Genomic DNA, 27,871 nt, shown 5'->3' on the forward strand with positions numbered 1-27,871 from the left:
GGGCTGTCTACAGAGATCGCGTTTCTTTACAGTGTGTTCAGGGGACAGGCAGCCAGCGCATAGTGAGGAGATGTTTGCTGTATGTGACAAAAAATGTTTTGGCCTAAAAAACGCGTGACATCGCTTAGAGCACCTTTAAGGTACCATTCACTCCCATTATAAAGCTTGGGAGAGCCAGGATACTATTTTATATAACTTAGATTGTGTTTGGCTGAAAGAAGAAAGTTATATACACATAGGATGGCTTGAGGGGGAGTCAATTCTGGGATAACTTTAATTTTTGGGTGGACTAACCATTTAAATCGAGTATTTTTCGTACACTGTATTATAAATAGGCTACTGAGCAAAATTGGCATACAATGTTCAGGAGTTACACTAGCATATAAATGGCTTCAAAGCTACTGGCATCCATTAAAGCCACAAAACTCCAACGAATGCTGTGTTTGCAAATGTGATATAAACGTGGGCTACACTTAAATCGAGTGACAAAAGTTAATTCAACTCAAGCTAATCTTAAACATGATAGATTGCTACTGAAGTATGTCAAGTCAACAACAGGTTATCACAGTTGCACAAATTTAGTCCCCAAAACACACCCACCGTTCTGTCATGTGGATGAAACGCAATAATCCAGGGGAAAATGTGTTTGGTGTCACAAACAATCAAAGCGTACAGTAGGACAGCCAGACAGGTGATCACAGCATATGCGGTGCCATGACAATTCAGCAGCGGGAAACCCCTAAGCGCATTAACAGAGAAGATGAGTCGCATCCAATCCACAGTAACACACATACGAGTCCGTGTTACACTTACTTATTCATCAGAGTCACACCTGTTTTTGATAGCCTATATAACTTTTATCATAATCTGTTAGTGTTACCTGTTGCGTGAACCGGTTTCAAATAGCCCACATTTCAATTTTATATCACACGCTATTTCAAGAAGCACATACACACAGTAAAAGTGAGACAATGAAATAACAAGAAAACTGAAAAATAGTAAAAGGTCTCAAACACTTAACTTACCTCGCACGCACAGAAGCGACATTGCTGAGATTTTATTCCAACACAACACAGTTATTATGACTTAATCACCTACTGTGGCATTTGCCACTTTATTTCCTCCCCTATCGAAATGATATTTGAAATTGCGCAAAACAATCGTAGTTGTTTAAATTCATCATAAAAATAAGAGTGAAGTACCGACTGTGTTTGCAACGCGCCCGAGGAACTGTTCGGCGTACCCATGGCGTTAGTGACATGAGCACGATCCAATCGGCTTCAAGGAACGGAGAATTTGGGCGGGTTTAAAGGATTATGGGAATAACGTTTTGTACGCTTACAGGTGTGTAAAGCAGTCTTTAACCCGCAATTTTACATTATCTGTATCATTATAATCATTTAAAACAAACAAATACCCTGTGGTTTTCAACAATTACCTCCAGGTTTTGAATTTTCAAATTAATGATGTGTAATGTTAGACATTTTACACCTGTAGTAGAGACAATAACAATGTGCAGATTCTTAAAAAATATATTTTTTAATATAAAGAAAAAAAAGAAGACAAAATGGACAGTATACTGTTTGATTTCTACTGATTTAATCTCGCATCTTTAGTGTAACAAACTCTTACATCAGACTGTGGTGCAGCCTTTTGAGTTTAATGACTTGGATTTATGTATTTTGTGGTACAATTGCGTCATCTAGTGGTGATCATATGCTGCTTCATAATACAATCTAAATGAACGTATTCATAATTATAGTCATATTAAAAGTAAACGTAAACACATGGTATCTGATTTAGCAACACAATCAACGCTATTAAGATGCAAATTCCTGTGCAGAATATATTAAAAGTCCAATTCAGGATTAAACGTTGTTTAGTTTTTATAGAGTATGGTTTAAATTGAAACCAGTGTTGTTAAGTTTAGCTTAATTGTTATTTGCTTTATTCAAATTCTTTCTATAGTTCTGATGGATTTAGGTTGCATAGCTTATAATTTAAATCGACTTTAGACAGGAAAAAAATGAAATGAAAATATGATTTTGTGGGGTTATTTAGTGAAAAGTTTTGTTGGTTTGATTATTATTATTAATTATAAATGTTGATTGTAGTAATCATTGCTTATTTTAATCCACCTTTTGTTTGAATTCTTTATTACTTGCATTTTCTTATATTTCGCTTTAAGAAACTCCTTTAAAGGCACTACAGAAAATAAAGTTGGTATTATTTGTATTACAAATCATTCCATAGGACAAAAACGTTCCTCATTAGGCCTAATTTAAACAATAGAGGTATTTACAATTATTTGAGGTCTGTACGTAACGGCATATTGTTATTGTTTAAGTTGGTTTACAAAATATTAATTTATCAAAATATATTGATAATTAATCGTTACATAAACCCTGTCATTTTTTCCCTGTCGTTAACTATACGTTTCTCCACCAAAGCGGAGAAAAGGGAACAAATAGCACGTGTACGGGGGCGTGGCTTGATAAGACGTTGCCTGACACGCAACCAATGAGAATCTATTTCGTCGAAATATATTACTTTTATTCAAATTTATTCAAATATAGTATTAGTACGCAGTTGTTATTGGTTCGTGGAGGAGAAAGCGACCAATCGCTTAAATGACAGCCCTTCAGCTGTTCGAACGTCCCTCCTCCTAGTTATTTTTTAGCAAATCCCGGAAGTATTGTTTTTAAAGGGACAGACTAATTTCATGGGCGAGGGCTTTGGACCAAGAGCCAAGCAGAAAATAGCAAAGGCCCGTTGGCATAGGACGTGGAAAGGAGAAGAAAGGCAATCAAAATAGCTTTGTCGACATTTTGAAACCAGGATCTTGTACCCTCATCGGTCAGATATAACGTTACCTTCGTTACACTGTGGGATTTCAACGCAGATAGTTTGACGTCGATTACACTGAAGATCTTGAGATCCTGCCTGCTGTCTAAAATACCATCAAACTCTTTCTCCAGATATGATGGGAATGTTAGTTTGCTGACTGCTGCAGTCCTTGTCATTGTCATCGTTGTATGTTTGCTGTGGGTGAGTTCTCTTTGTGTTACCATCCTCCTTTAGATCACTCTCATTTCACCATTTATATATAGATCAGTCTCATTTCACCATATGTGAAGGATCTGAGATTATAATGACGAAGGATGAATTTTTTATGTGTAAGTTACCTCAGCAATCTCACTAGTCAATCATGTATATACCTTATTAAGCTAAACTCTTTATTTAAATCTAAGATTAAATGATTAAATGATCCCCAGTCTCAAATAAAGATCCCTTAGGTCTTTTCCATCTATTGTATTTGTAATGATCTCACGTGTGTTTGAAAATGCCTGATTAATCACAGTCTGCACACACAATGCATACAGGGGCTGCTGTATGTTCATGCGCAGGGGGGCGTTTCTGCTTTGTCTGATTCATGCTATTTCGTCCACTGAAGGCAACTTTCATCAGTGCAAAAGGCACAGGCATTTCTCATCTCAGTGCCTCTCCTTCTTTATCCTTTAATTTTTATTTTCTTTTGTCCTTTTTGGATTTATTACATTCTTTGTGCTTGAAGTGTGCATGATTCTGTTTCTGTAATGTTACACCCCTAGCCATGGGCCCATATGAATCATGCCTTAGTGGCACAGTTTATTTAAAAAGCTTCGCCTGTTTGCTTCAGAATCGGTTGCTGTTGACACAACACTGCGAATATATTATGTTGTCCTTGTAGCCTAATTATCAGATTCAATCGAGAAAGACAGGATTCAGCATCAGAGTTTTGGTAGTGGGTGGGTGTGCGCACACAGGTTGCAGAATATGTAAGAGGCAAGCATCCATCCTGCTCATTACTGATGCCAGACAGGACGTCAATAGAAAGGCACAATGGAAAGCTGCAGAGTGATTTCTATTGTCCAAAAAAAAAAGAAAAGAAAGATGAATAGAGGATCAGCAGTGACCCCGAGTGGGCTCTTTCTCTCTGTAAAGGGCTCACATGTCCCAAAAGAGCTGCAGGTAGAATGTGCCCTTTATCACCAGCTTGAAGTCTGAATATTAAGAGCTTCAGAACAGCTCCTTAATGCCCTTGCTGTGTGACCTCTTTCTGTGTGCCCGTCAGCAGAAGTATGTATTACATCATTGGGTTAGTGAGGGAAATGCATGGTAGGAATAGCTGCAGCAAATCGGAAGATAAGCTTGTCAAGCTGGTGTCGGAAGCAAATGCATGTTGGAGATGGTTATTCAGTGTGAGCTGTTTTAGCATGCGTCTTTAAGGCCTGAAGCGACACCTTTTCTGCAACCGATACGTGTAAATGTTGAATGAGGGCTTTCAATTCAACATCTCCCCTAAAAGCTCTTTCTCTCATCTTGATGTGAATGAGGGTGGTGTCGGTCCATTAGCACTGGTCTTTTCAGTGTTTCTCGGGATTCAGGGTTCTTTTTTTACAGACTATCCTTGCTACTGAGTTTGGGCCTTTTGAATTGGATCCTTATTCCAGTTTGAGTTGGTCTAAAGGAAAGCATCACTGTTATTATTGATAATACTTATGTTTTTTTGCACAAACTCTAAGGGTACATTTACACGACAACGATGAACTATAAACAGAAAAGTTTTTCGCGTACAGGCGACAACGTCGTCAAAACGATTACGTCGTCACACGGATCCACGAAAACGACTTAAAGGTACAATATGTAAGAATTTTTCGCCACAAGAGGGCGCAGTTACCAACAATAACAAAGGCGAAGCTTGGTGACGCTATGAGGGAGAGTTGAACGATGGGAGATGTCGTTTTCACCATCCAGAGATGTTATGGAATTAATGAATCATGACCACGGATGAGGTCATTTTATTTGTTTTTGTATTACCTGTACGTCTGATCGCAATATTTTATGTCACCATAATGAGTTAACTGCAAGGAACGCGAAATGTTATGCTATATTATCCTGTTACAGCTATTTGTCAAATGATTTGTTAATGCTGCGCAGTTTTACGTGTTTATGGTTAATGCCGTGTTGTTTTACGTGTTCAAACCAATCGTACTCAAAGTAAATTTAAACGAACATTTGCAAGTAATGGCTAAATATTGTTTAACAACACATATCCGATTGTATTTAATTGCACTGCCATAATCTCGGTCAAAGAGCGATATAAGTACAAAGAGCGATATAAGTGAATTTTCATCAGCATAACGATCACTTGATGGTTTTTGAGGTGAATCAACATATGCATAATGATTGATCTGTCACGTCATATAGGCGTATGTATCTCGCATTGTTTATAAGTGATATTATTGACAGTTGCATGAGTTGCAAGGAAACACAGATACATCCTTTTGTTTTATGTACACTTGCTCACCTGTCTAATAAAGTATATGCAAGAGTGGTGTTGCTCCAAATTAGACGCGGACGTGGGGCTCTCGGCATCTCGAAAACGCCACGCTGATATTGATCCTCATTTTAGTTCTCCTTTTTTGTCCCAAAGTCTGCTTGCCATGGTCCATAATGTTTGAACGAAACAACAACAGCGTGCAGCTAAACGTTACGCTCTACACAGTTGTCCACGTCTGTCGCCATGGTTACGTCATGGCTATGGCAGTACGAGCGGAAACCGCGGATATTGCGTCATTGACAGGCGACATTTTTTTTCCGGGACGGCCACTTATTTAAAATTGGAATTTCTCTGAAATAAAAAATCTTTGGAGACTTTTGGGATATTGTAAGTACACAACTGCAGGAAATATATCACACTGTGCAAGTGATTTTTGGATATTTTATTACAAAATTCCTACATATTGTACCTTTAAAACCCTCTATTCTGCTGCCAGGCCAGTAGTTGGCGATGTCACTTTATAAAGAAACACTACGCGCTTATAGACCTTATGTAGGCCCCGCCCCTTTTCAGCGTTGTCCTCGTTGTCTTTTGTCTTCCGGTCTGTATTTTCACAGCGATCTTGCGTATTTATTTATAAATGAACGGCTCGTTTTAAAATCTTCCCGGTCGACTGACATTTGTTAAGACATCTGCTTTAAACATTACAATCCTCATGATAACTTTCGTTAACTTTACATTAACTAAATCCACTTCAAAAGCGAATTACTAATTACCGCAAAAACGGAAGTTCAAAGACAATATTCTAAAGATGGCTGCGCCCTTGTTTCTCTGGTGCATAAGGTCTATAAGGTCATTTTCTTTTTTGTAGTTAACATGGAAACGATAATGATATAATTTTTAAAAACTAGAAATTCACTTTTCAAAAGTATGGGTTTTAAGGTCCCCAAAGCGCCATTGTCTTGTAAATGAATGAAGCACATAACAAAACTACGAAATCTTAAACTAGATTTAAAATAAAAACTGAAAATATAAAATAAAAGCTAATTCGAAATATTATAGTAGTATATAAATAATACTAAAATAACAGCATAGCAATACACTTTAACCCCTTAGAACATCTTAGCAACCGCATAGCAACCCTCTAACAACCAGTCAGAACATTGTGGCAGTGCATTTGAATTGGTTACAGTTTGGATAATCTTGGTCAGTACTTCTTTATTCCAATGCATTTGTGTTTATATATCTATGCATGCACATTTGATTTGCAACATTTTGAACCTTGACTTCTTTAAATAGTCGTAGAGATGCCATGGATGGTTAATCATGATAGCCAAACCCACTCTACTGGTGACTTAGATAAGGATTTCAATAATAGAAATTTTTCCCAGATCAGTATCACTGGGTTAAGTGTGTGCATGTGCACAGGTCTGATCCAAGCAAGCCAGCTCGAAAACAAGGCTGTTTATCATTCATTTAAATATGACTAGCCTCTTAATTTTAAGAATTAACAGTAGTTTGAATGTTGCCATAGGCTGTAGCAATACATTAGTTAAAAATGTATTTTAGCAAAGGGTTAGTAAATATTTTTTTACTAAATGAAGTTCTGCAGTATTGCCACAGAACAGGCTATTTTTAGCAATGCCTAAGATGTATGTCCTGTACTTTGTATAGTACTTTGCTAGGCTAATTGCAGGTTAGCAGGAGTTTGTGTGGAATGGATTGTGTGTGTGTGAGTGTGTACTCTTTGTACTAGAATAACACCATATCTTTTCATCATCTTTCTGCCTCCATATCCCAGCTCCCTTTTTCTCTGCCGTTATCTTTCATTTCACCTTTGCCCTCAAATCCACCTTCCACCATCTATTCCCTTTCTCTAATTACGCCCTTACTCTGTTTCAGAGAAGTAAATTTGTCACCTACAACAACCCCCACCTTGGAGAGCGTATTACCAAGGGCATGTTAGTTACCGTCCTCGTTCATCAGTGTCAGCTGCTAATCTCTACAGTGGGACTAGCCTTGATATCTAGCATCAGCTCTGTTTTTGTTATTGTAGTGACACATACAGACTTCCACAGCTGATTCCTCATTGCATAGGCGTAATCCTATGGGGGGACAGGGGGACACGTCCCCCCCAATATTCAACGAAGGGCAATTTGTCCCCCCCAATATTTGATCATATTTGGGGCGCGTTTCCATTACAGATTTGCGCAAAACTTTTGCGATATTTTCTAAATGTCGATAAAAAACTATTGCGAAATGACGGCGTTCCATTAACCGATGTTATGCGACTAAAACGTCTTTTTTTCCTCTCGCGATCAGTCATTCCAAAAATCATGGCAACGGACGTTGGTAGGTTTATAGCCTATATCACAGCCACCGCATAGACATTATTATTATTAATGGAAGGAGACGTGGCGTGTTATCCAAGCGTTAATGGCAGGGAAAGACACGGAGTTCCTGGGTGTTTCTCCCTCATTTCTGCTCCGATGTCTTGATTGTGGCATTTCTTTGAGGTTTAGACACTGATCAATATAGAATGACTTTATTAATGTCATTATATAGATCAGTGGGTTTAGAGTCCAGTAGACTACTCCTGTAATTATTGTTTATTTTATGAATTCAATAAAGAACTCTGTCTCGTATTATGTCCAAACGGTCAGTGTACTTGCATTCATTTTTCTTATTTAACCCGTAGGCCTAATTGCAAAACGAAAAATGAACGGTTGTTGTATTTTTAAAACGCAAAGGTGAACACCAACATTTTAGTTTGACCTGTAGGCCTACACCAAATGCTGCACAAAAAAATAAAAAAATAATATATATATATATATATATATATATATATATATATATATATATATATATATATATATATATAAGAGAGAGAGAGAGAGAGAGAGAGAGAGAGAGAGAGAGAGAGAGAGAGAGAGAGAGAGAGAGAGAGAGAGAGAGAGAGAGAGAGAGAGAGAGAGAGAGAGAGAGAGAGAGAGGAATTTTCAGATATTTGTTTATGACTTTTTGCCCCTTTATTAAACATTTAAAATATTCACAAATTAATATGGAGAAAAAAATGTAGATTTTACTGGTTTTCTAAGGCCAAATTAGAACCTGGAAATTATATTTTTACCGCAGTGCTGAATGAGAAGAGCCATAACCACAGCCTACAGAAAGGGGATGTATAGTTGAGTTAGGCTATAATAAATGTGTCTGAAAAAATAACGAGGCATTTTAATTGTTTATTAATAAACTATTGTTTTCCTAAATCAGTGTCGGCTAAAAACATATCTCCATCTCCAGATGCACCTTTAGAGAGAAATGCACCTTTCATACGGATTACATAATCAGAAGGTATTAGCTTTCGATTCGAATTTGTTCCTTTTAAAGTGGACATTTAAAGCTTCAGTCTACAAAGGCTAGCCTATCAGTTATAGCGCTTCAGTTCACGGAGATCATGAAAGCGCGCCTGATTGTTTCATTTTATTTTACAAAAGCACATCGTTTTCTTGTTATTGTGAGATTACGCAAATAAAAGTAGTTGCGAATAATGTATTATTATATTCTGTATGACCAGAAATGATAGAGTATTTTAAGTTGTTTCGACTGTTGATAGGAAAATGCAAGTGTTCGCGCCCGCGCCACCGTGCCATCCAGTGCGCGCTCCACACCCAGTCCGCACACACACTTGGATATGCGTCAAAATCTTGTGTTTATTTGTGATAATCTTAGCCCTATTATTATTGTCCAACCTGTATTATGAATGAAATGTGACGAATTGCTTTGTTCCTTTTTTGGATAAAAGCGTCTTCTACATATAATAAATGTTATAATAATAATGATAATTATTATTATTATTTGCGGACACGGACCCAAAACACACCGCGTATTCTAAGTCAGCTGACTGTAAATGCGCAAAACCCGTTTCCATTGCAGTTTTGCGAAATATTCCTTTTTCAAATTGCCTGAAAAGCCTCCTCATGCAAGCGTAAAAACTTTATTGGGATAAACGGGAGTTTTTGCGAAATGGACGTGTTTCCATTGTGCGCATTTTCATTAGGCTACGCAATTTCAATTGGCGCAATTTGAAGAGTAGCCTAATGGAAACGCGGCTTGTATGATTATGCGGGCAGGGCCAGATGTGATTGCAAATAGCCTACGTCTTTCTTCCCAGCTCCGAAAATATAAAATCCCGGCCGGTCCATTTCCCAAATCCATTCGGACTTCCTTACACTATACATTTAGCAAAACCTATTTCTCCTGAAATCCATGTCATGTTTTCCTATCCCTAGTGCATCGTCAGTGAGTTAGGAAAAACCAAACAGAAAAAGAGTTAGGAGGAGCGCGGAAATTGACAGACATTTGGCACATAGGCTATCTATGAATGGTAAATATCCTGTTATCCTGTAACCGTAATTTAATCAAAATGTTTATAGCCACTATATGTTTATAGAAGAATATAAGAGAGAGAGATCACTGACCGCTTTGTTGTCAATTCAGGCCTGTAATTGATGCCGATGCTGTAATCATTGTGAGTAGGCTATACGTTGGTTTGACGATCAGATGTAATAAAATTCCTTGTTGTGTTATACAATTACAAACATTCGGACTCTGACTTTTATTTTATTTTGATTAAAAAAATGTGTGCATGCGCCAACACAAAAAGTTCCACAGCTGTCCCCCCCAATGTGTGATTGACAATTTCGCCCTTGCCTCATTGTACTTCATTGTGTTTCAGTGCCTTTTGTTATGTAGTATAATTTTATCGATCTATTTATAGCATGCATACTCTGGGATAGGGTTTGTTGTAAAGATGTGTATCTGTAATGCACACAGATCATTCAAAGATTGTGCGTGTGCAAGATTGCTGTACCGTTCCTCTACATTTTTCTTCTGGAACATTCTGCTCTTTTCTAGAGTCTCTTTCTCTTCCTCTGACCTCTGTGCAACATCAAAAGTGAATAAAGTATAAAAGTAAGCGTATTGAAGGTGTGACTATCAGAAATCGCATCCTGTGTGTTTACATTATCTGTGCAGAGAGCACAGGATTGCACCTTTTGTGTTCTCACTTGGCTCATTGAAGTGGAAAACAGGAAGTTGAACAGCTGACTATTATAGCGTCAGTCTTGTGGGACTTCAATTCTGGTTTAAAGTGCTGTTATTTGCCTTGCATGTAGACTTTTTGTTTAAAACTTTACAACTATGTTAATCAAGTAGTTAGTTCATATGCCTACTGTAACAACATTTACACTGTTGCCATTCAAACAGTTAGAGTCTAACTGTTTGAATGGCAACAGTGTAAATGTTGTTACAGTAGGCATATGAACTAACTACTTGATTAACATAGTAGTTGTATTAGAGGAAATTATATTAGTTTCCCTTGGGAGAAATAATTTAAAAATGCTTAATAAAAATGATAAAATACGGTAATTAAATAAAAAATAATTAAAATAGTCCAAAAAATATATGAAAAAACATATTTGATTAATACAATGATGCTTTCCTTTCTATTGTTCATTTTGTAATTTGCATGTACTCCTGTTTACAATTTGGGGTCAGTAAGAATTTTTGTAAAGTATACTGAGGTTTCTTTTCTTTTTTTTTACTGAAAAGGGATATAGACACTCTCAAACATGGAGGAAGGTACGGGTTATAATGTAGCTGTGAGCTTCAGTCCCGTATTGTCCAGTTGATCCCAGCTTCAGCTCATATCCAGAATAGCTGCAGGGAAAGTATTTGAAAGATAATAAAACTTGTTTTGGAGATGTAACAGAGAGCAGTGTTGCCTACTACAGTGTTTTGTCAGCATCATACACCAAATCTATGCTGAAGCACCACTGAGTGTGTGTATATGCATCTTTGTGTATAGTGTGTGCTCTTTTGTGTTTGTGTGTACTGTTTTGCTTCACTCTGTATATCTGAATTCTCAGAGGCCAGCTCATGTCTCAAGCCACGCCCCCAAGCATTCCTTATATGGGCACGGAACATGAGCTCTTAAAGGAGAAGCATGTGTGTCTCTGCAAGGCATGTTTTCAATTTAAGCTCACTAAACATCATGCAGTGCAAGACATTAGATCTCTACAGTGACTGGTGTAACACCTTTTCCACCTTTACGACCACATATGCAAAGTAACCCTCAAACACTGAGCTCTCCGCACCATCACCTTCCCCTATACCTCACTCACTGCATCTAAAGAGATGAAATTAATCTGTCTGCATGTGCTAATACTTTCGTTTAAGTGCATCCGGAATTACCTCTCCTTATTTGGAAGATGCATTGCACATGCATTTCAAAGAGGTCTGTGGCATGTTGCCTGCGGACACATTTACACAAACATACACACACACACACACCCATCCCTTCACACCCATCAGAATCTCTGTTTGTGTGCAAGGGCAGATAACACACTTTCATGCAGAGACGTATCCGCTCAGCTGTGCACTTCCCCTTTGAGCTCTTTTCCCCTTTTCTTTTCTTTTCTTTTAAATGTACAGTATTTGAGTAAAGCATGATCATAAGCATTTGTTTGAATGCTGAACTGCGCTTATATTTGTGTACATTACGAAATCTTTTATGCTCATAAAGGCTGCATTTATTTGAGGAAAAATAAAGTAAAAACAGTAATTGTGAAATGTTATATATATATATATATATATATATAAATGTTTTATATTTTAAAATGTAACTTATTCCTGTGATGGCATCGTTGAATGTTCAGAAATCATTCTAAAATGATGATTTGGTGCTCAAGAAACTTTCTTATTATTATCAATGTTGAAAGCAGTTTATGCTGTTTAATATCTTTGTAGAAACAATCTTTATTTCAGGATTCTTTGATAATAGAAAGTTCAAAAGGACAGCATTTATTTTAAATATAAATCTTTTGTAACCTTATAGATGTCTTTTAAACTTTTTTTCAATTGAATGTGTCCCTGCTGAATAAAAGTAAAATCTTTCTGACCCCAAACTTTTAAAGTTATCACTAAAATTAACATGAATCTCTTCATTGGCATACTTGCCTCCAAAGTAACACTCTGGGTTGCTCTGGAATGCCATCATTAGACAAGAACACACACACAAGCTGGCACTTATGCACACAATAACTCACTGAAGCTCTGAGGGAATACATTGCCTCTGCAAAACAAGCTGAACAGGTGGGCGGGACTTTTGAGGTTTCCCTTTTACCTTTACACCTATCAGGACAGTCGCTATGGCATCTGATCCCCCTCCCTATGACCAATCAGACGACAGCACAGCCGGCCCCACTCTTACATGAGTTGTGTGCTGACTGAGCAAGCGAGCACGCCTTCAGTTACCAGCTGAGAGGAAGTAGGCTGAAAGGCAAAGCAGAGGATTGAGAGAGAAACAAGTGGTGAGAAATTTAACAAGAAAGAGAGAGCACAAGAAGGGAGGGAGGACTAAAGGCGGTATACCAAAGCTGCTTTCATTGTTTTGAAGTTATTTGAGGGGAGAAAGATGTGTGTGAGATGGTGGTGGTGGGGGGATTTAGAAGTGAAAAGTGGGGTGGGGGGAACGGGAGGGGGGTTATTACAGAGTTTATATGCATGTGCCAAAGGGAGCCTGAGAGAGGTTTTGTGTGTGAGTTATTGAAAGAGAGAGGGGGAGTTCGGGAGGGTGGAAAGAGAGATTCACAGTTGGGCATACCAGAATAGCAGTGCAGAGAGAGCATAAACAGCGAGATGTGCCTTTACAGACTGCTTGAACAAGAAACCTTGATTGGACCCAAGTCTTGTATGTTTCTCTCTCCTCTCAGGGGAGGAACAGAAATAAAGGCCTGCACTCCCTCATCATTCCATGCAAGTAACCTTTCAACTCCTCAGTCTTGAAGCAAGAACAACCACAACTTTAGAGGACCGACAGAGAGGACGGAGAAACAGACGAGTAGGAAAGGGCTGGAGTTCTTAGAGAGGTGAGTCAAGAGCTTAACATGAATTCTGTATTGTTTATGGGTGGTTTAAACAGTGACAGCAGTTTGACATGGCATACTTCATCTAAAACTATTGTAAACATCGGGGTTAAGTATTGTTCATATTAATTGAGAGGCTACATTTTGAATATGTGTAGGCCCACTTTTAAAAGTTCATTTGTCACACCACATGCTATTTAAATGAACTGCAAACTAGCTACAAGCTGTAAAAATAGTGAAAACCCAGTTAAGGCACCCCAATTATATTTAGAACCTCATTTTTTATTGAGATTGTTTATGAGTCATTGACATTTTTTTTTTTAGCAGTGACATCAGTGTCCTGGTGTGACATGTTATACTTTATCTAACACTATTTTAATCAAAATGTTTTCTATGTGTATTATTTTTATCTTATAAATTCAGTTTGTATGCCCTTGTCTTAAATGAGATGCTACATTTAGAATATATTTGTGCTTTTAAAAAGTTATTTGTCATGCACCAAAAAACTTTAAAATGGTGAAAAACAGTTGAAGCGCATAAATTACGCTTCCCTTCATATAGATTTTAACCTAAAGTTTTGCTTACGTTTGTTTATGAGTCATTGCCATTTTTTTGCAGTGGTATCAGTGTTCTGCAGTGTGATATGTTATACTTCATCAAATTATTTTAAACCACATTTGTATTATTTTTAACTAATACATTCATGTTTTAAGGTCTTATATTAATTGATAGACTAAATGGAATACTGGTGCAAATGGTGGATAACTTTAAAGAAATGGTGACTAGTTTAAGCACCTACATATAAATTATGCTTTTAAAGTTAATGTGGATTTGGACCTAAAAACTTTATTTTGCTGTATATGTCATTGGTCAACCACCCATTTATGAACATGGGTGGTTGGAAGTGGAAAAGGAAGTAGTTTCGTAGAGAACTTTGAAGAAGAAAAAAAGCTGTCTCATGCTTTTTCTTTTTGTCTTGTCATATCTGTCAATGCACAGAATGAATCAATGACATCATGCCCCGTGCTGTGTCTAGAGATAATATTTCAGCTATTGGTTTTGCAAACTGACAGGCTTTTAGTTGCGGAGAGATACGCTTAGACAGAGGTGTGCTTGTGAGTCTTTGTTCCTGTTGTAGTTTATAATGACATTTAGTGGCTTCCTCCGTTATAAAAGCCAGGTGTTTTGCAGAAACCTCAAGGCTGCACACATCATCACTGTACCTTAAGGGTAGAGGTCTACACTCACACCCATGAGATGTTCTTTCTCGGTGACTCACTCTCTCACGTGCATGGTGAGAAAGAATTCATTGTTTTTACTGTTTGAGGATTCAGTGAGGGAAGAAACTCTTTCAGCTGTATTTTAGAATCAAGAATCGTTTGTTTGAGAATACTTCCATGCTTCCATAAAACCCCCAAAAAGTTATACTTTCTTGGCAGGTAGAAGCTAGATGAGATGACATCCATAAATAATATAGCTAAACTAGCTATATCGGGCTCATAGCTATGATAAACAAGCTCCATAGGGAGAATGGCTTGTTTAATAAAGCTTGTATTCCCAGCATGTTGTTTGGGCTCAGAGGTCAACCATGGAAACAATGTTTGAAATGAAGCTCCAATGTATTTTTTGATTGTTTAGTCATAAAGTTTCCCCTTGGTTTCTATGAGTCCTTCCATCTCTTATCTGTGTTGTTGCCTTGTTCCTGAAACTGAGAAACTAGAATGTGAAGAAGGAAATATTGTTGCTTCATTCTATAGCCATCAGCTACCACTTCATAATCATCACAAACAGATGCGCAGCTACGCATTCAAGAATCCCAATAACTAAAGAAGATAACAGATGTCTTCCATTGCAGTGTGATTTATGTAAAATATTTTTGTTGTTAATTATCCCCTTAATTTTCTTCTAATCATCTTATGGAGGTTTTCCATTGCTCAGTTTCTCACTAAGGGCATTAAGAAGACACTATTTTCTGTAAAGCTGCTTTGAAACTAGCTGTATTATGAAAGGCATTATGCAAATTAAATTGACTTGACTAATTCTTGGCTGACTTCTTCTTCCTAAATGATACATAGTAACCAGAAAAACACCATAAAGCTGACAGCTACCCAAGCTAGTCTTGGTTGTTTGGTTTCCCTATCTATTTTCTTCCACTCTGTATTGAATTCTCTGGGGGTGGGGATGAACATTCTTGCTTTTTTCTTTAACAGGCAGTGTGGATAAACTTAATTCTCAGTCTGTCCTTGAATTGTTATTATAACCTGGAATACTATTCATTCCAATGGAATTACTAGATTTGTAGATGCAACCATATCAAGAGACGTTCAGGAATAGGACTAAGCTGATAATGAAATCATGCAGTTGATTGCAATACATATTATAATGACTGGTAAAATTAGTATGTGTAAAAAAAGTCTATTTTGTTGCATAGAAGAGTGCATTACGTACTGTATATGAAAGTGTGTAGTCATATCACTGGCATCGTTTGCTTTGAATAAACACACTTTACATCTCTCATCCTACCCTCTGAGCAACATGTTGGTGTGTGTAACACCAGTGTGTTAGCTGGTGTGTGTCTTGTCAGCTGTATTTGACCTGGGGTTTAGGCTTCTATTCATGCTGAGACGAAAGATTCACAGCAACGCTCTAAGGGTCTTACATCATGTGTAACAGACCACCATATGCTTGGCCAACTCTGAAAAAAAAAAGACTTTTGTATAACCCAAATTTCTCAAAACTCTATATACACTACCTTTCAAAATGCTTTTTAAAATGTATTTGAAAGAAGTCTTCAGTGTCACATGATAGTTCAGAAATCATTCTAACATGCTGATTTGTTGTTTATGTTGAAAACAATTAGGCTGCTTAATATTTTTGAGGAAACTGAAAAAGTATTAATGTCTTATTGACAAATCTTACTGAACCCAAACTTTTGTCCGTTGTGTTTTCAGTTATTTACATTGGTTGTTTTCAGTTATTTACATTGTTTTTGTATCTGTCTGGTTTTGAATCAGGTCCTGGAATGCTGTTTGGTTACAGATAGTGTTTTTAGGTGTCCTCTATGCAAGTCTGGACCTTTTGAATGTTATTTCAGATCTTATGTCACTGTGAGGTCTGCCCCGTTAGCCGTTTGTCAAAGCGATGCCTAAAATACCCTCAACCCCAAGTTATGCTGTGTGACCTCACCAAAACACTCTCCTTCAGTATTCATTTCTGTCTCTATCTCTTTGTATCTCTCCATGGTCTAATTAAATTGGCCACATAGGCCCATATTTTGAGGCCTATATTTTGCTAGTGAACTCAAAAACGCTCAGGAACATTCTGCCACCACTATATAAGAAAAGAAAAAAATCCATAGAAAACCAGAAAAGGTACTGGTCATTTTCTGCCAGGCCATTATCCGTTAACCCTAAAACCCAACACAATGCAATGTGTAATTCAAAATATAGGTGAAAAATCGATATGGAAAATTCCTTCATATTAACACAGTACATTGTGCCCTATTTTTAAAGACTTTTTTACAGTGTAAGCTCCTCCCTTGAGAGGCCACTGAATACTTCATTCAAGCAGTGTAATGCAAATGCTTCTCTTGGAAAGGCCAAATCCTCAACATTCTGTCTTTTTTATATTTTGTGCTTTTATAGCGATCAGACTGACATACTTGAGCTTCATTAGAGGGTGCTCAGTGCATCGCAAGATATGTCACACTACTGTTCAAAATTTTGAGGTTTTTGTTTTTTGAATAAATGTAATTAAAAATTAAACCTTTTATTCAGCAAGGATTGATTAAATAGATGTGAGAGAAAGACATTTATAATGCTACAACATATTTCTGTTTCAAATAAACGCTGTGCTTTTGAATTTTCTATTGATCAAAAGAATCCTGAAAAAAGTGTATCACCATGTCTACATGCATATTAATCAGCAAACTATTTTCAACATTAGATTGGTGTAACATAGTAAGTAATAATTAAAACAACCCAGAGCCCATCCTTCAGAAAAGCAACCTACCGGTTGATTTATCCACACTCGATGAACCGCCTGCTCAGCCCCATTTACGCAGGTTTCTGCGCACAACAAAAAAAACGGCAAGTCCAGATAGTTTGCGGCCAAGTGGTACACAATTGAGGTCCACCCTATTTCACCAAGGTCCACTCACTTCAAAATTTCTGGCCTCGCTACTGATCTGAAGTGCATAATTAGGCACCTCTTCACTCCCAGAGCTCTCTTGTGGTATTCATAATTTTTAGTGCCTTTAACTGACAAGCAGATTATGATTTTCATAATGCAGTGGATTTGTCATTCTCTTCCTCCTTTGGATGTGATGTATGCATCCTTAAGACGGCTAATTTGAAAACAGCTTAACCATACATATATATGATCACAGTGGTGTAAATAATGGCCCACATTCGACCTATAAAGGAATAGTTCGTTCAAAAATAACAAAATCTAAAACATTCTTCAAAATAGTTTTTTTGTGTGTGTGTTCCACAGATGGAGGTCATACAGATTCAGAACAACATGAGTGTGATTAAATAATAGAATTTTTTCAAATTCACTGCGCTTCTTAAAGATATTGAAAAAGGAAGGACAAAAAGATTCCTTAAGCTAGAGTGCATTCAGACCACATGCATTTAACTAAGCTTCAGTTGATAATGCTCACTTATATCGTGTTTTTCCAAAAGCCATTACTTAGGGCTAGTGCTTGTATGTTCCTGTTTTTGTCTTTTTAATGAGCAGGACTGCTCGTTCTCTGATGCAAGACGGTACAAAGGTTCTGTTGTGCATCTCCGTGTTTTGTCTGCCAGTCTTGATCCCAAACAGGCCTGAGCTCTAGAGACAGTGAGACAGTCAGAGCAATGTAGTACAGTCTGTTCAAGCATGTGTCCTAATCAGATGGCATAAAATGAGTTTAGTGAGTCATATGATTGCTCTTTGTGTCTGTTCCCTGCTAGTGTGATTTGTTTGATTGATTTATTAACCAGTAAAACAATGTCTTTTGTAATTAAAAGCTAGATGACTGATCAATTTGAGCTTTGACATCTAACCTCATCAGCGCATGTGTTGACACAGCAATTTATCAGAAAACTTGACTTTAGAATCTGTTTACAACGACTGATTCGGATCATGTGCAGGTTGAACTGAAGATGGTTACTGATTTGTTGTCCATTTAACCATTGTTCTCTGACAGGTTGTGTCTCTGGAATGCCTGGCTCAGGATGCAGCCGCTGAGCAGTTCACTCCTTTCAGGAGCCAAGGGGAGGCGTGATTGGCCGCTGGCCTTATCTGGGTGGAGCTGTAGGAGAGATATTATCTATTCATTGGCACGTTCTGCAAGGCCCCTCCCACCTCACTGACGCTCTGCCCTTGGTAAGTAAACTAAACGCATATACTATAGCCCTGTTCAGACTGCCAGTCCAAATCTGTTTTTGTGCATAGCCAATTGGAATCTGATCATATTTAGCATGTGTAAATGGCAAAAAAAAAATTTTAAGCTACATTCAAATGTGGTTTAAAATTCTATTCAAATCCTATTTATGGAAATCCTTTTCAGTCTGACTGCTCTGATCCAATTTCATGTATCTTTTCTGCCTATGTTTATGTGACGTTCTCACGCCACATAAAACATAAACTGCAGACGTTGTTGTTGAAAACATGCTGAAATACGTTGCAGAAACAAATCGCATCTGAACAGTCGTGATGCACAGTGTGAACAGATTCCAATCGGATACACAAATAACCGGACGTGGAATGACAGTGTGAACATAGCCCATGATTTCTGGTAACCAAGTAATTGTTTAGCAGGTTTGATCTGTCGTCAAAGTTTAGTAGTCCTAATGTTAGGTGTTTCTTGAGTGGTTTAAAACCTATTCAACATGGTCTGTTAAGTGCAGCACAGAAATCGAGTTTATGTCCAAAATTGTATTCATTTTATTTTATTTATGAAGTGTTTTTATGTCTCTATATAAACTTGATTGTCTCTTTGACATTTTCTCTTGCTAATTCTCTTTTGTCAGGCCCCTGTTAGCTGCCTGTGTGTCTGGGAATGCTGTTTTTGCATCAGAGGGGCAGTTTTGGAGATGGGCGAATTCAGGGGCTAAGGACAGGGTCAAAATTCAAGGGTCAACACAACTCAGAAGCTCCAGGGGTGGATGTAGAAGGGTCTGAAGCCAAGCTGCAGGCTCCAACAGGCACGTAGGTTAGGAAAATGGTCATGCACACATTTATTTGTATAAATGTATTTTATGACAGTGTTTCCTGCACCAAATTATAGCTGTGACACTCCCTTTTGTTACTCTCCCTTTAGTTGTGAATGCGATTTTACAGATTGTATTGAATGTGATTGAGATAAAAAGTATGGCAAGAAATAATGGCAATGCATTTTCCTTGCGGACAGCTAGCAAAAACAAACATATATTCACAAATGATGCATATATGCCAATTCTTCGTTTAAAATAATCAGAAACACAATAAAACCAGTGTACTCTGATTCCCAAAGTTGACTCATATGAGCCAGTTCTTTTTAGTGAATCAAAACCATACAGCGAAAATAGATGGTCTGATTCCTGAATGAATTAACATATAAAAAAAACATATTTAGTGTAATTAGCTGTCTAAATGACAATAGCTACATTTCATGCACCTAAATAATCCATTAGTAATCTGATGGCTCAGTTGGATAAAAAAACAAAAACAAAATTAAATCCAAATGAAATGTCCATCGGATGGAAAGGGGTGGTGTACCTGAAATAATTCGATCAATAGGTGAAAAGACTCTTCTCAAATGGATTAAAAAATGAGCTGTTGAGCTCATGAACATATGAGCTGGTTATTTTTAGTGTACTATATATATATTATGTGTTTCATATCAATTTGCTTATGCTTGTATACCTGTTTGTTGTACTTCAGAAGCAGTGTGCACTGTGGAAATCAGCTTGTGCTAACTCCATAACTGACCCTTGGAAACAACAGCCTTCCATCCACCTAGACGGGAAGCTTACTTTCACTTTCACAGCCTTGTTGCACTTGTTCGGACATTCTAGAACTCTCTAGAGCTTGTGTCTTTATTATTTAACACTGCACAGCTTCCCTTGAAACAATCACCCAGCACAAGCAAAGTCACTATGCGTCACATCCACGTGGAACTGGCTCGTAAAGAGCCGGCCGTAGAGCTTCCAGCCCAGGATGGCGATCTGCCTCTGCCTAGCACTCGGAGCGAGAGCCCTGAACCTGGAGTACGCCGAGTAGTTCCCAGACCTTTTGGAGAAGAGGAGATCAGACTGCAGAAGGTCTACCAGCTGTCCATTCTCTCACAAAGAGGTGGTTTTGGAGAAAATCAAGAGACTCTGCGACCCATCAGAGTAGGCATGAAACGTAGCCTAGAGGGGACGTCGGTCACTGTCGCCCACAAGCGTCTTTTCCAACAGGATGATGATGATGATGATGAGTCCGATGGGGAGGTGCTGTGTGGGTCTGGGGTGGAACCACTTTTTTACAACTCGTTCCTTGAGCACAGAGACTCAGAAATCCCTAGGTCTCCTCCCCTTTCCCCTTCGCATCCACCAATTCCTGGTCGCCGCCCAGCCCAGCACAACCACGACAGGCCTGTCCCAGACGTCTTCGCCCCGCTGTCCCCAAAATCTCCTCCAATGGTGGACCCCCAAGGCCCTCACTCCACCTGGGGTCACTGCGAGGGGAGTCCTCCTACCCTTACTCCCAGGACCGAGGCCTCCACAGCAGGAAACGTCCCGGCTGGCTCCAGCGAAGAGCCACAGAACGACTCTGTGGACGTCAAGAGTATGTTGTGTGCCACAGAGAGCAGTTGGGCACCGGTCCCATTTTCAACACCCGCTGAAGCTGTTGAATGGGGGGCAACTTTCGAATCTTCTCCTCCACCATTGGAGACAAAGACCTCCTCCTCTTCCTCCTCCTCCTCTAACGGACTGAGCTCTCTTGAGAAAACACCAGGGGAAGAAAATAGCCAGATACCAGGATCATCCAATTCCTGTCCAGTGAAGAAAAGACTTCTCTCCTTCAGTGATACAGGAGAGTCCTGCTCAGAGGATGAGGGTCCATCTACATCAAAACGCAGTAGGCTGGCACTGTTGGCACCAGGGCTCGGATTAGCGTCCTGTCGCAGCACTGATGCCAAGGGTGCACCCTTCTGGAATCATCTACTACCCTCAGCAAGAGAGCACACCAAGGTGAGATGCAAATAACTAGAAATTAAACTGAAGGCCATTCCACATGACTTTACAATGCAGCTAGATATACAAACTTAAATTTTAACCACCAGCTTGATTACTTGCGCCTCGTAATCCAATTATATAAAGACCCTTACATTTATTTTGTAGATGACTTCAATTATACACTACCATTCAGAAGCTTGGGATTTGTTTTTAAAGAAACTAATACTTTTTTCAGCAAGGATGCAGTCGATTTATCAAAAGTGACAGTAAAGACATAATAATGTTACAAAGAAATTATATTTCAAATAAATGCTGTTATTTTGTACTTTCTATTAATCAAAGAATTCTGAAAAAATGCATCACGATTTACACAAAAATACAACTGTTTTCAACATTGATATTAATCAGAACTCGTTCCTGAACACCAAATCAGTATATTTAATTTTCAATATTCAGTATATGCAATTTACATTTTATAATCTAGTAAAATAGAAAACAGTTATTTTAAATATTAAAGATGTTTTACAATATTTCACTTCCATTGACAAACAGAACAGTCTCTAGTCTCCCATTTGGCATCCTGCCACATAATGCACTTTTGAGCTAACCTTGAAGACTCCCCCTGGGGGAGGGGGTCTAGTAATGCAACTCTCATAGTTCGGACAGCTCCAACTCAATGTGTAGCCAATTATTAAAGCACATTACTATCATTCATAAAGCAAGATGGAAAACTAATTGCATATCATGGCATTCAGAGCATAAAATCATTAGAAATTCTTTGTGAATAAAAAAAGAAAAGAAGGTACAATCATCTGTGACTAGTGTTTGCAATGCTTTTCATGTTAAGATAAAAGTGGCACATTGTGAGAGACGCTTTGACTGTGAGTCATGTGTAAAAGCCATAATTTAAGGGGGGAAAAACATACCAGATGTTTCCACATTATGAATGATTACAAATAGGAATGGAGATGGAAAGGTGCTGAGAAACGTTTTCTAGGCGATGCGTAAGTGTAAAGGGGCAGGAATGATCTACTACCTATTACTGACAGAGTCATGATGAAAGGTGATTAGTCAGATGGATAAAAGACATTAGGGAGTGAGAAAGTGAGAGATTTTAGAATATGTGTGCTTAATTTTCCATTGCGGTACAATAAGCATTGGGACTCCAGAACAAAGCCCATTGACAGAGCCATTGTTCAAGAGGTGAGACCTGCCTCACCTGACCTAAACCATATACACATACAGGTTCTGGCCAAATTCAGTTCCAGAATGAGCGAATTTGGGTGAAAGGGGTTACACGGACTACAGAGGCTCATATACTGTCACTTTCATCACGACGGTGTCAGTGCTCGAAGGCTGAGCTCAGGACTGAAGAGAGGCCAAGAAGGGAAGAATAAAAGAGAAAGTGAAGGACAGAGAAATGATCATAGAAACAGGCCAACGAAGAGACAATCACAAAGAGAAAGGAACGAACAGAGGTTTAGTATAGAGTAACAAAGAGATGAATAGGCTGAAATAAATGAGCAGACTATCTGAAAATGTACAAGTTTTATACACAGTCTATAGTTAAGTCTAGCTGATATTTAATAATAGTATTTAATAACTATTATCAGAATGATATTATGGACTACTGGGATATGTGTGATATTGCAGCTACATCTTCATCTGTAAGTACTTGCAGTCTTTTTTGGTTTGTTGGTTTGTTTGAAAATCTCCCATTGACATTAGAATGTTCAGCATTCAAAGTGTAATGTGATTTCTGATGTCATAATGGGCCTTCTTTTCCCAATGTCATCTTTCCAATCTCTCAAACACTTTTCTTTTGCTGATTGAGGAGATTTAAATCTAGTTATACGTTTATCAGCAACCTGTTTTTATATGATAAAAAAATGGACCTCAACATTAGTTCGCCATTATTTTCTGATGCAAGTCTTTTTTTCTTAAACAGATTATTGAAGTAAAACTTGGTATTAGTTGTAACATCTTTTTCAAACTTCCTTTTCAGACTGCTACAGACTGTTCGCGATCAAGTCGAAGGCTCAAAGCAGGGAGTCGACTCAAATCGTAAGTTGCTTTTTTTATTTTGTCTCAACACAAATATTTGATTATATTAATAAAAACATTTGTGTGTTACTTTTTGTTATAGTCGACAGTTGCGCAGCGGACGCAGAACAGACACCAGTCGCTCCTGTAGTTCAGTCTCCTCTTTATCCTCCATTAGCAGACCTCTTCTTGGCAACTTTGAGGTACACTAAGCTAATAAATAAAATACTAAATTAATATAGGTTATGGGCAGTTGGACAAATTTCTCAGAAAATAGCACAGTGTATGATGGGCACAGACTCCAATATTTTTATTTTTGAAAGCTTCAGACTATGATTTCACCCAGTCGGAGGATGTCAAACATGTTGGATATTTTGAGCTGATTTTAGAACATATTGTTTTCATTTGTCATGCGTCTCCTAGTAACAAGGTGCATGTTTCTGTTTGTGTTTGGAATGACTTGAACGTCTGGTAGTGTGTGATCCTCAGTCGTTTAGTATAATGCCCGGTTTTTCCTCTGTATGTACAAAGTCGGCAAGTATGATGCCCACATTTTATTTTGTTTTAAAATGTGTAAAGATTTTAAAAGTTGTGTTTAATGCATTTCTGATTGGGGTTTGTGTGTGCATTTGTCTGAAGGAGTCAATTCTGAAGGGCCGTTTTACTCCATCTGGGCGAATCGAGGGCTTCACAGCAGAGATCGGGGCTAGCGGCTCCTATTGCCCACAGCATGCAACCTTGCCTGTGCAAGTGACTTACTATGACACCTCAGAGCACAGTGCCCCTTCTCCCTTCCTGGTATATACTTACTACCTTTGTGTGTTGAATCCATGCGGTTACGCTAGAGGATTCTTTCTCAGCACTTGTAAAATGCCCATGTATTAAAAGGAGCATGCACTTAGCCTAGTGAATTTAGAGTTTTTTTTATTTTTTAATCAGTTGATTTATCTGTTGATTGACTCCCATAATTTACATATAAATGTCCTTTGTAAAATGCATATTAAATGTCATATTTATTTGCCATGTTTAGGGGGTGATCTTGCTAGAACCACTTGGAAAAAAAGGATACAGCGTACCCAAAGCAGGGACCATTCAAGTGGTGGGCTCTCTTCCTATTTCTTTCCATTTATTATTAGTATTATTATGTTTTGTAAATTATATATATTATATATATATATATATATATATATTGTTTTTTTTTTTTATGTAACTTTTACTTTTTAATCTATTGTTTGAACTATCTTTTTTTTGGTTGTCTTTTTGCAGACCTTATTTAACCCCAATAAGACTGTGGTTAAAATGTTTTTGGTGACGTATAATTTTGGGGACATGCCCGTTAATCACATGACCTTCTTGCGCCATCGTATCTTCCTGGTGCCTGTGGATGAGGTGGAGGGGCAGGAGGGCTCCTTGTCTGACAGGAAGAAGATTCTCTGCTACTTGATACACCTCAGGTAAATGCTGAACACTATTGTTCAAAAGTTTAAGGTTGGAAAAGTTTTTGAAAGAAGTCTCTTTTGCTCACCAAGGATGCATTTATTTGAACAAAAATACAGTAAAGACAGAAATTTTGTGAAATATTATTACTATTTAAAATAACTATATTTAGTTTTCTATTTTAATATATTTTGAAATGTAATTTATTCCTGCGATGGCAAAGCTGAATTTTCAGCAGCCATCAGTGTCCCATGATCCTTCAGAAATCATTCTAATATGCTAATTTGATGCTCGAGAAACATTTCTTATTATCCACGTTGAAAACAGTTGTGTATGGGCTAGTTTGCAACTAACTTAAACTAAATAACTATATTAAAGGGGTGGTAAAATGCCCTTTTCACAAGATATAAAATAAATCTCTGATGTCCCCAGAGTGTGTATGTGAAGTTTTAGCTCAAAATACCCCACAGATATTTTTATATAGCATGTTAAAATTGTCCCTTTTTTAAAGTAAGCAAAAACCGCACCGTTTTTGTGTCTGTCCCTTTAAATGCAAATGAGCTGCTGCTCCCAGCACAGAGGGCGGAGCTACAAAAGTTTGTTCTTAGCAGCTCTGATTACCTCACACAGACACACACTGAAAATTTCAAAAACTTTTAGCCTTTTAAGTTCAAACCAGAAAGGTGGAGAGACTCAATAAGAAGTGACAACATGTAGACAACATTTCTGAATGGTTAGTTGATGAAATTATGTAGCTTATGTGGAGTTAACTATCTTCTAGTCATTGATTAGCAAGTTCTGTCTTGATAATCTATAAATCGTGTTCCCGGGGGTGGGGTTAATGTAAATTTTAGGGTTAGTGATGTCACTAACCCAGGAGGAATGTCGTGTAGTCCCTACCAGCCGTTTATTGTTGTAGTCCTTGAAAAGCAATTTCTTTAAAAGAAAATATCTTCCTTTGCTTTGAACTTTGAGCGTCGTAACTTTGCAGATGTTGTTTATGCTCAAACAGCAACATTTGGGACTAACTAAAGTTAGAAAAGTGAAATCATAATCAACCACCCCTTTAAACATATTCTATTTAAAGAGAATCATAAAAGTAATTAGTAGGTTATTTACCTCTAATAAGTGGCAAATGAAGCATAATAAACCTGTTTTTCTATCCTCTGTGTTTGCACATCTCAGATTCCAGAGTTCCAAATCTGGGAAAATCTACTTGCACAATGATATCCGGCTGCTATTCTCCCGCAAGTCCATCGAGGTGGACACTGGGATTCCTTACGAGCTGAAATCTTTCACCGAGGTGCCAAGAAACCCCAAATACTCCCCCAGAGTGTGAGATTGTGATGCCCTGCTACAGTGGGGCAGAAGGACCGCATTAATAAAGATTGCAAGACAAGAGACCCCTGTACACTTGAACACAGACACACTTGCACTCATACATGCATACGCAGACAAATGTATGTACATACACACAGATATCACACCCTCTTGAGGGCAAACTCTAGAACTGAGTGTGTAACATGCATGCCTTGTGACTAAATTGAGTTTTCCTCTAGTGCCGTTAAACAGTTAAGCTTTGCCCTTCACTCTGCCTGCACCTGCCCACTGTGGACCAGTCGTAAACATGCCCACCAACCCGGTCTAAAATGTTGGGGACCATCAGTAGATAAGGACTTCCTCGATTAAAGAGGGCTGGTTGGATGTACAAAGAGGTATGATGGACATGGAAGCAAATAATATGGAAAAAGAGACTTCTGAGGCCCAGATTGAAGTTTCAACAATGGACACCACCAGTAACTTGCCCATTGGAGGGGATAAGAAAGTTCTAGAAAGAAAGAGACCAGCAGAACAGAGGACTGAAAGTACATCCATTCAGTATCTGCATTGGTTGTAAAGAGGAGGATAGACCTCAGTATTTTGGACATTTTCTCGTTTCGGAAGGGCAGTTTGTAGGACATTGCGGTTTCAACTTCTTCTGAACAGTCCAACATCAGAGCAGAAAACAAACTGTAGTATTTATGTTCGCAAATGTCTTAAAAAAGAAAGAAAAGAAAAAAAGCAATATGCTGCACAACTAGAGTGATTTAATTTTTGTGGAGGTAGTAGGTGCCCTCTGCTAGGATGAAGGGAAAAGATTGCCGAGGGAGGGGAAGAAAATGAAGGGAACGGGAGGGAAATTTGGGGTATTTAAAATCAGAAAATGTTGTTTATGTATATTTTAAAATTGATTAAACTCTGTGACTTGCAGGTGAAACCAGTGTTTGACTGTAATTTGCCAAGGGATACTTAAGAAGCAATGCCAAGGTTTGCGCCTGTATGTTTTGTGTATGATCAATAAAATACATTCACTTACAACATATTAAAAAGCAAGCTTGTGTAGATTAAGTGAAAATACCTCCAGTGTTTCATGCCAAGCTCAACCCCACACTGCCTCCTCAGAGATTTGTGGACACAAACTAGTTTGTTGGGTGTGGGCATGCAGAAAAATCTGCTTGACTGCTGCTGATCTGAACAACTGTAAAATATTGGACTATTAGTATCCATCTCAAAAATGGGCCTTTGTTTTTTGATTAGCATTAGGCAATGTTATTCACCAGCATGAAACCAGTTAACAGCATGGTAGCCTTTAACATTAAAATGGTGGTGTAGTTAGCAATGGTCCTATTATTGTGAGACCGTTACAGTATTAATTTGTTGTTGAGATATTAGAAAATAGTTTATATTAGTAGAGAGATAACAGATGGATTTATTTTTGTATTAAATGGTAAGGCAGCAACATTGCTATTTTTTTTATTAATGGAAAATGATTAGCAGATTCCTAACATGACTTCTAAATATTTATTTTTATGCTGAACATGCATTACAAATAATAATAAATAATAAAATATATTACAACCTGAGCTCTAGGGCATCACAAGGCGCAAAATTTGTTAAAAGCTGCATTAAGATTT

General features: G+C 37.9%; 2 protein-coding genes across 7 annotated transcripts in view; one reads left to right on the forward strand and one right to left on the reverse strand.

Annotated features, from left to right (window-relative positions):
* LOC130097148 (protein unc-13 homolog B) overlaps positions 1–1,206 on the reverse strand; it is a 112,779-nt gene extending 111,573 nt beyond the window's left edge. Inside the window, exon 1 of the mRNA XM_056263878.1 lies at positions 1,026–1,206. Coding sequence (XP_056119853.1) covers positions 1,026–1,047 — 22 coding nt within the window. The 5' untranslated portion in view covers positions 1,048–1,206. The remainder of the gene's footprint in view (positions 1–1,025) is intronic.
* Positions 1,207–2,691: 1,485 nt separating this feature from the next.
* LOC130097154 (atos homolog protein B) lies at positions 2,692–27,290 on the forward strand. 6 transcript variants are annotated; one of them, XM_056263887.1, is made up of 11 exons: positions 2,692–3,048; positions 13,096–13,251; positions 18,440–18,618; positions 19,266–19,447; positions 20,158–21,452; positions 23,443–23,501; positions 23,584–23,683; positions 24,120–24,278; positions 24,511–24,579; positions 24,747–24,934; positions 26,103–27,290. In XM_056263887.1, the coding sequence occupies exons 5-11, from the start codon at positions 20,373–20,375 to the stop codon at positions 26,254–26,256; spliced, it is 1,809 nt and encodes a 602-aa protein (XP_056119862.1). In that variant the 5' UTR covers positions 2,692–3,048; positions 13,096–13,251; positions 18,440–18,618; positions 19,266–19,447; positions 20,158–20,372; the 3' UTR covers positions 26,257–27,290. The 6 variants fall into 6 exon arrangements, with proteins under 6 accessions (XP_056119862.1, XP_056119866.1, XP_056119867.1 ...); XM_056263891.1 differs by having other exon boundaries at positions 20,161–21,452; XM_056263892.1 differs by having other exon boundaries at positions 19,266–19,443.
* The last annotated feature ends 581 nt before the right edge of the window (positions 27,291–27,871 follow it).

Source organism: Rhinichthys klamathensis, unplaced genomic scaffold (assembly GCF_029890125.1).
Source record: "Rhinichthys klamathensis goyatoka isolate OS25496 unplaced genomic scaffold, OSU_Roscu_1.1 h1tg000210l_1, whole genome shotgun sequence".
Taxonomy (NCBI): domain Eukaryota; kingdom Metazoa; phylum Chordata; class Actinopteri; order Cypriniformes; family Leuciscidae; genus Rhinichthys; species Rhinichthys klamathensis.

What these genes read in the sequence shown, in the direction of transcription:
- LOC130097154 (XM_056263887.1), top strand. Translation starts at nt 20,373, where the DNA reads ATGCGTCACATCCACGTGGAACTGGCTCGTAAAGAGCCGGCCGTAGAG. An exon ending in CTCTTCTTGGCAACTTTGAG is followed by an intron (nt 23,684 to 24,119) that starts GTACACTAAGCT and finishes ATTTGTCTGAAG; the next exon opens with GAGTCAATTCTGAAGGGCCG. An exon ending in AAGCAGGGACCATTCAAGTG is followed by an intron (nt 24,580 to 24,746) that starts GTGGGCTCTCTT and finishes GTCTTTTTGCAG; the next exon opens with ACCTTATTTAACCCCAATAA.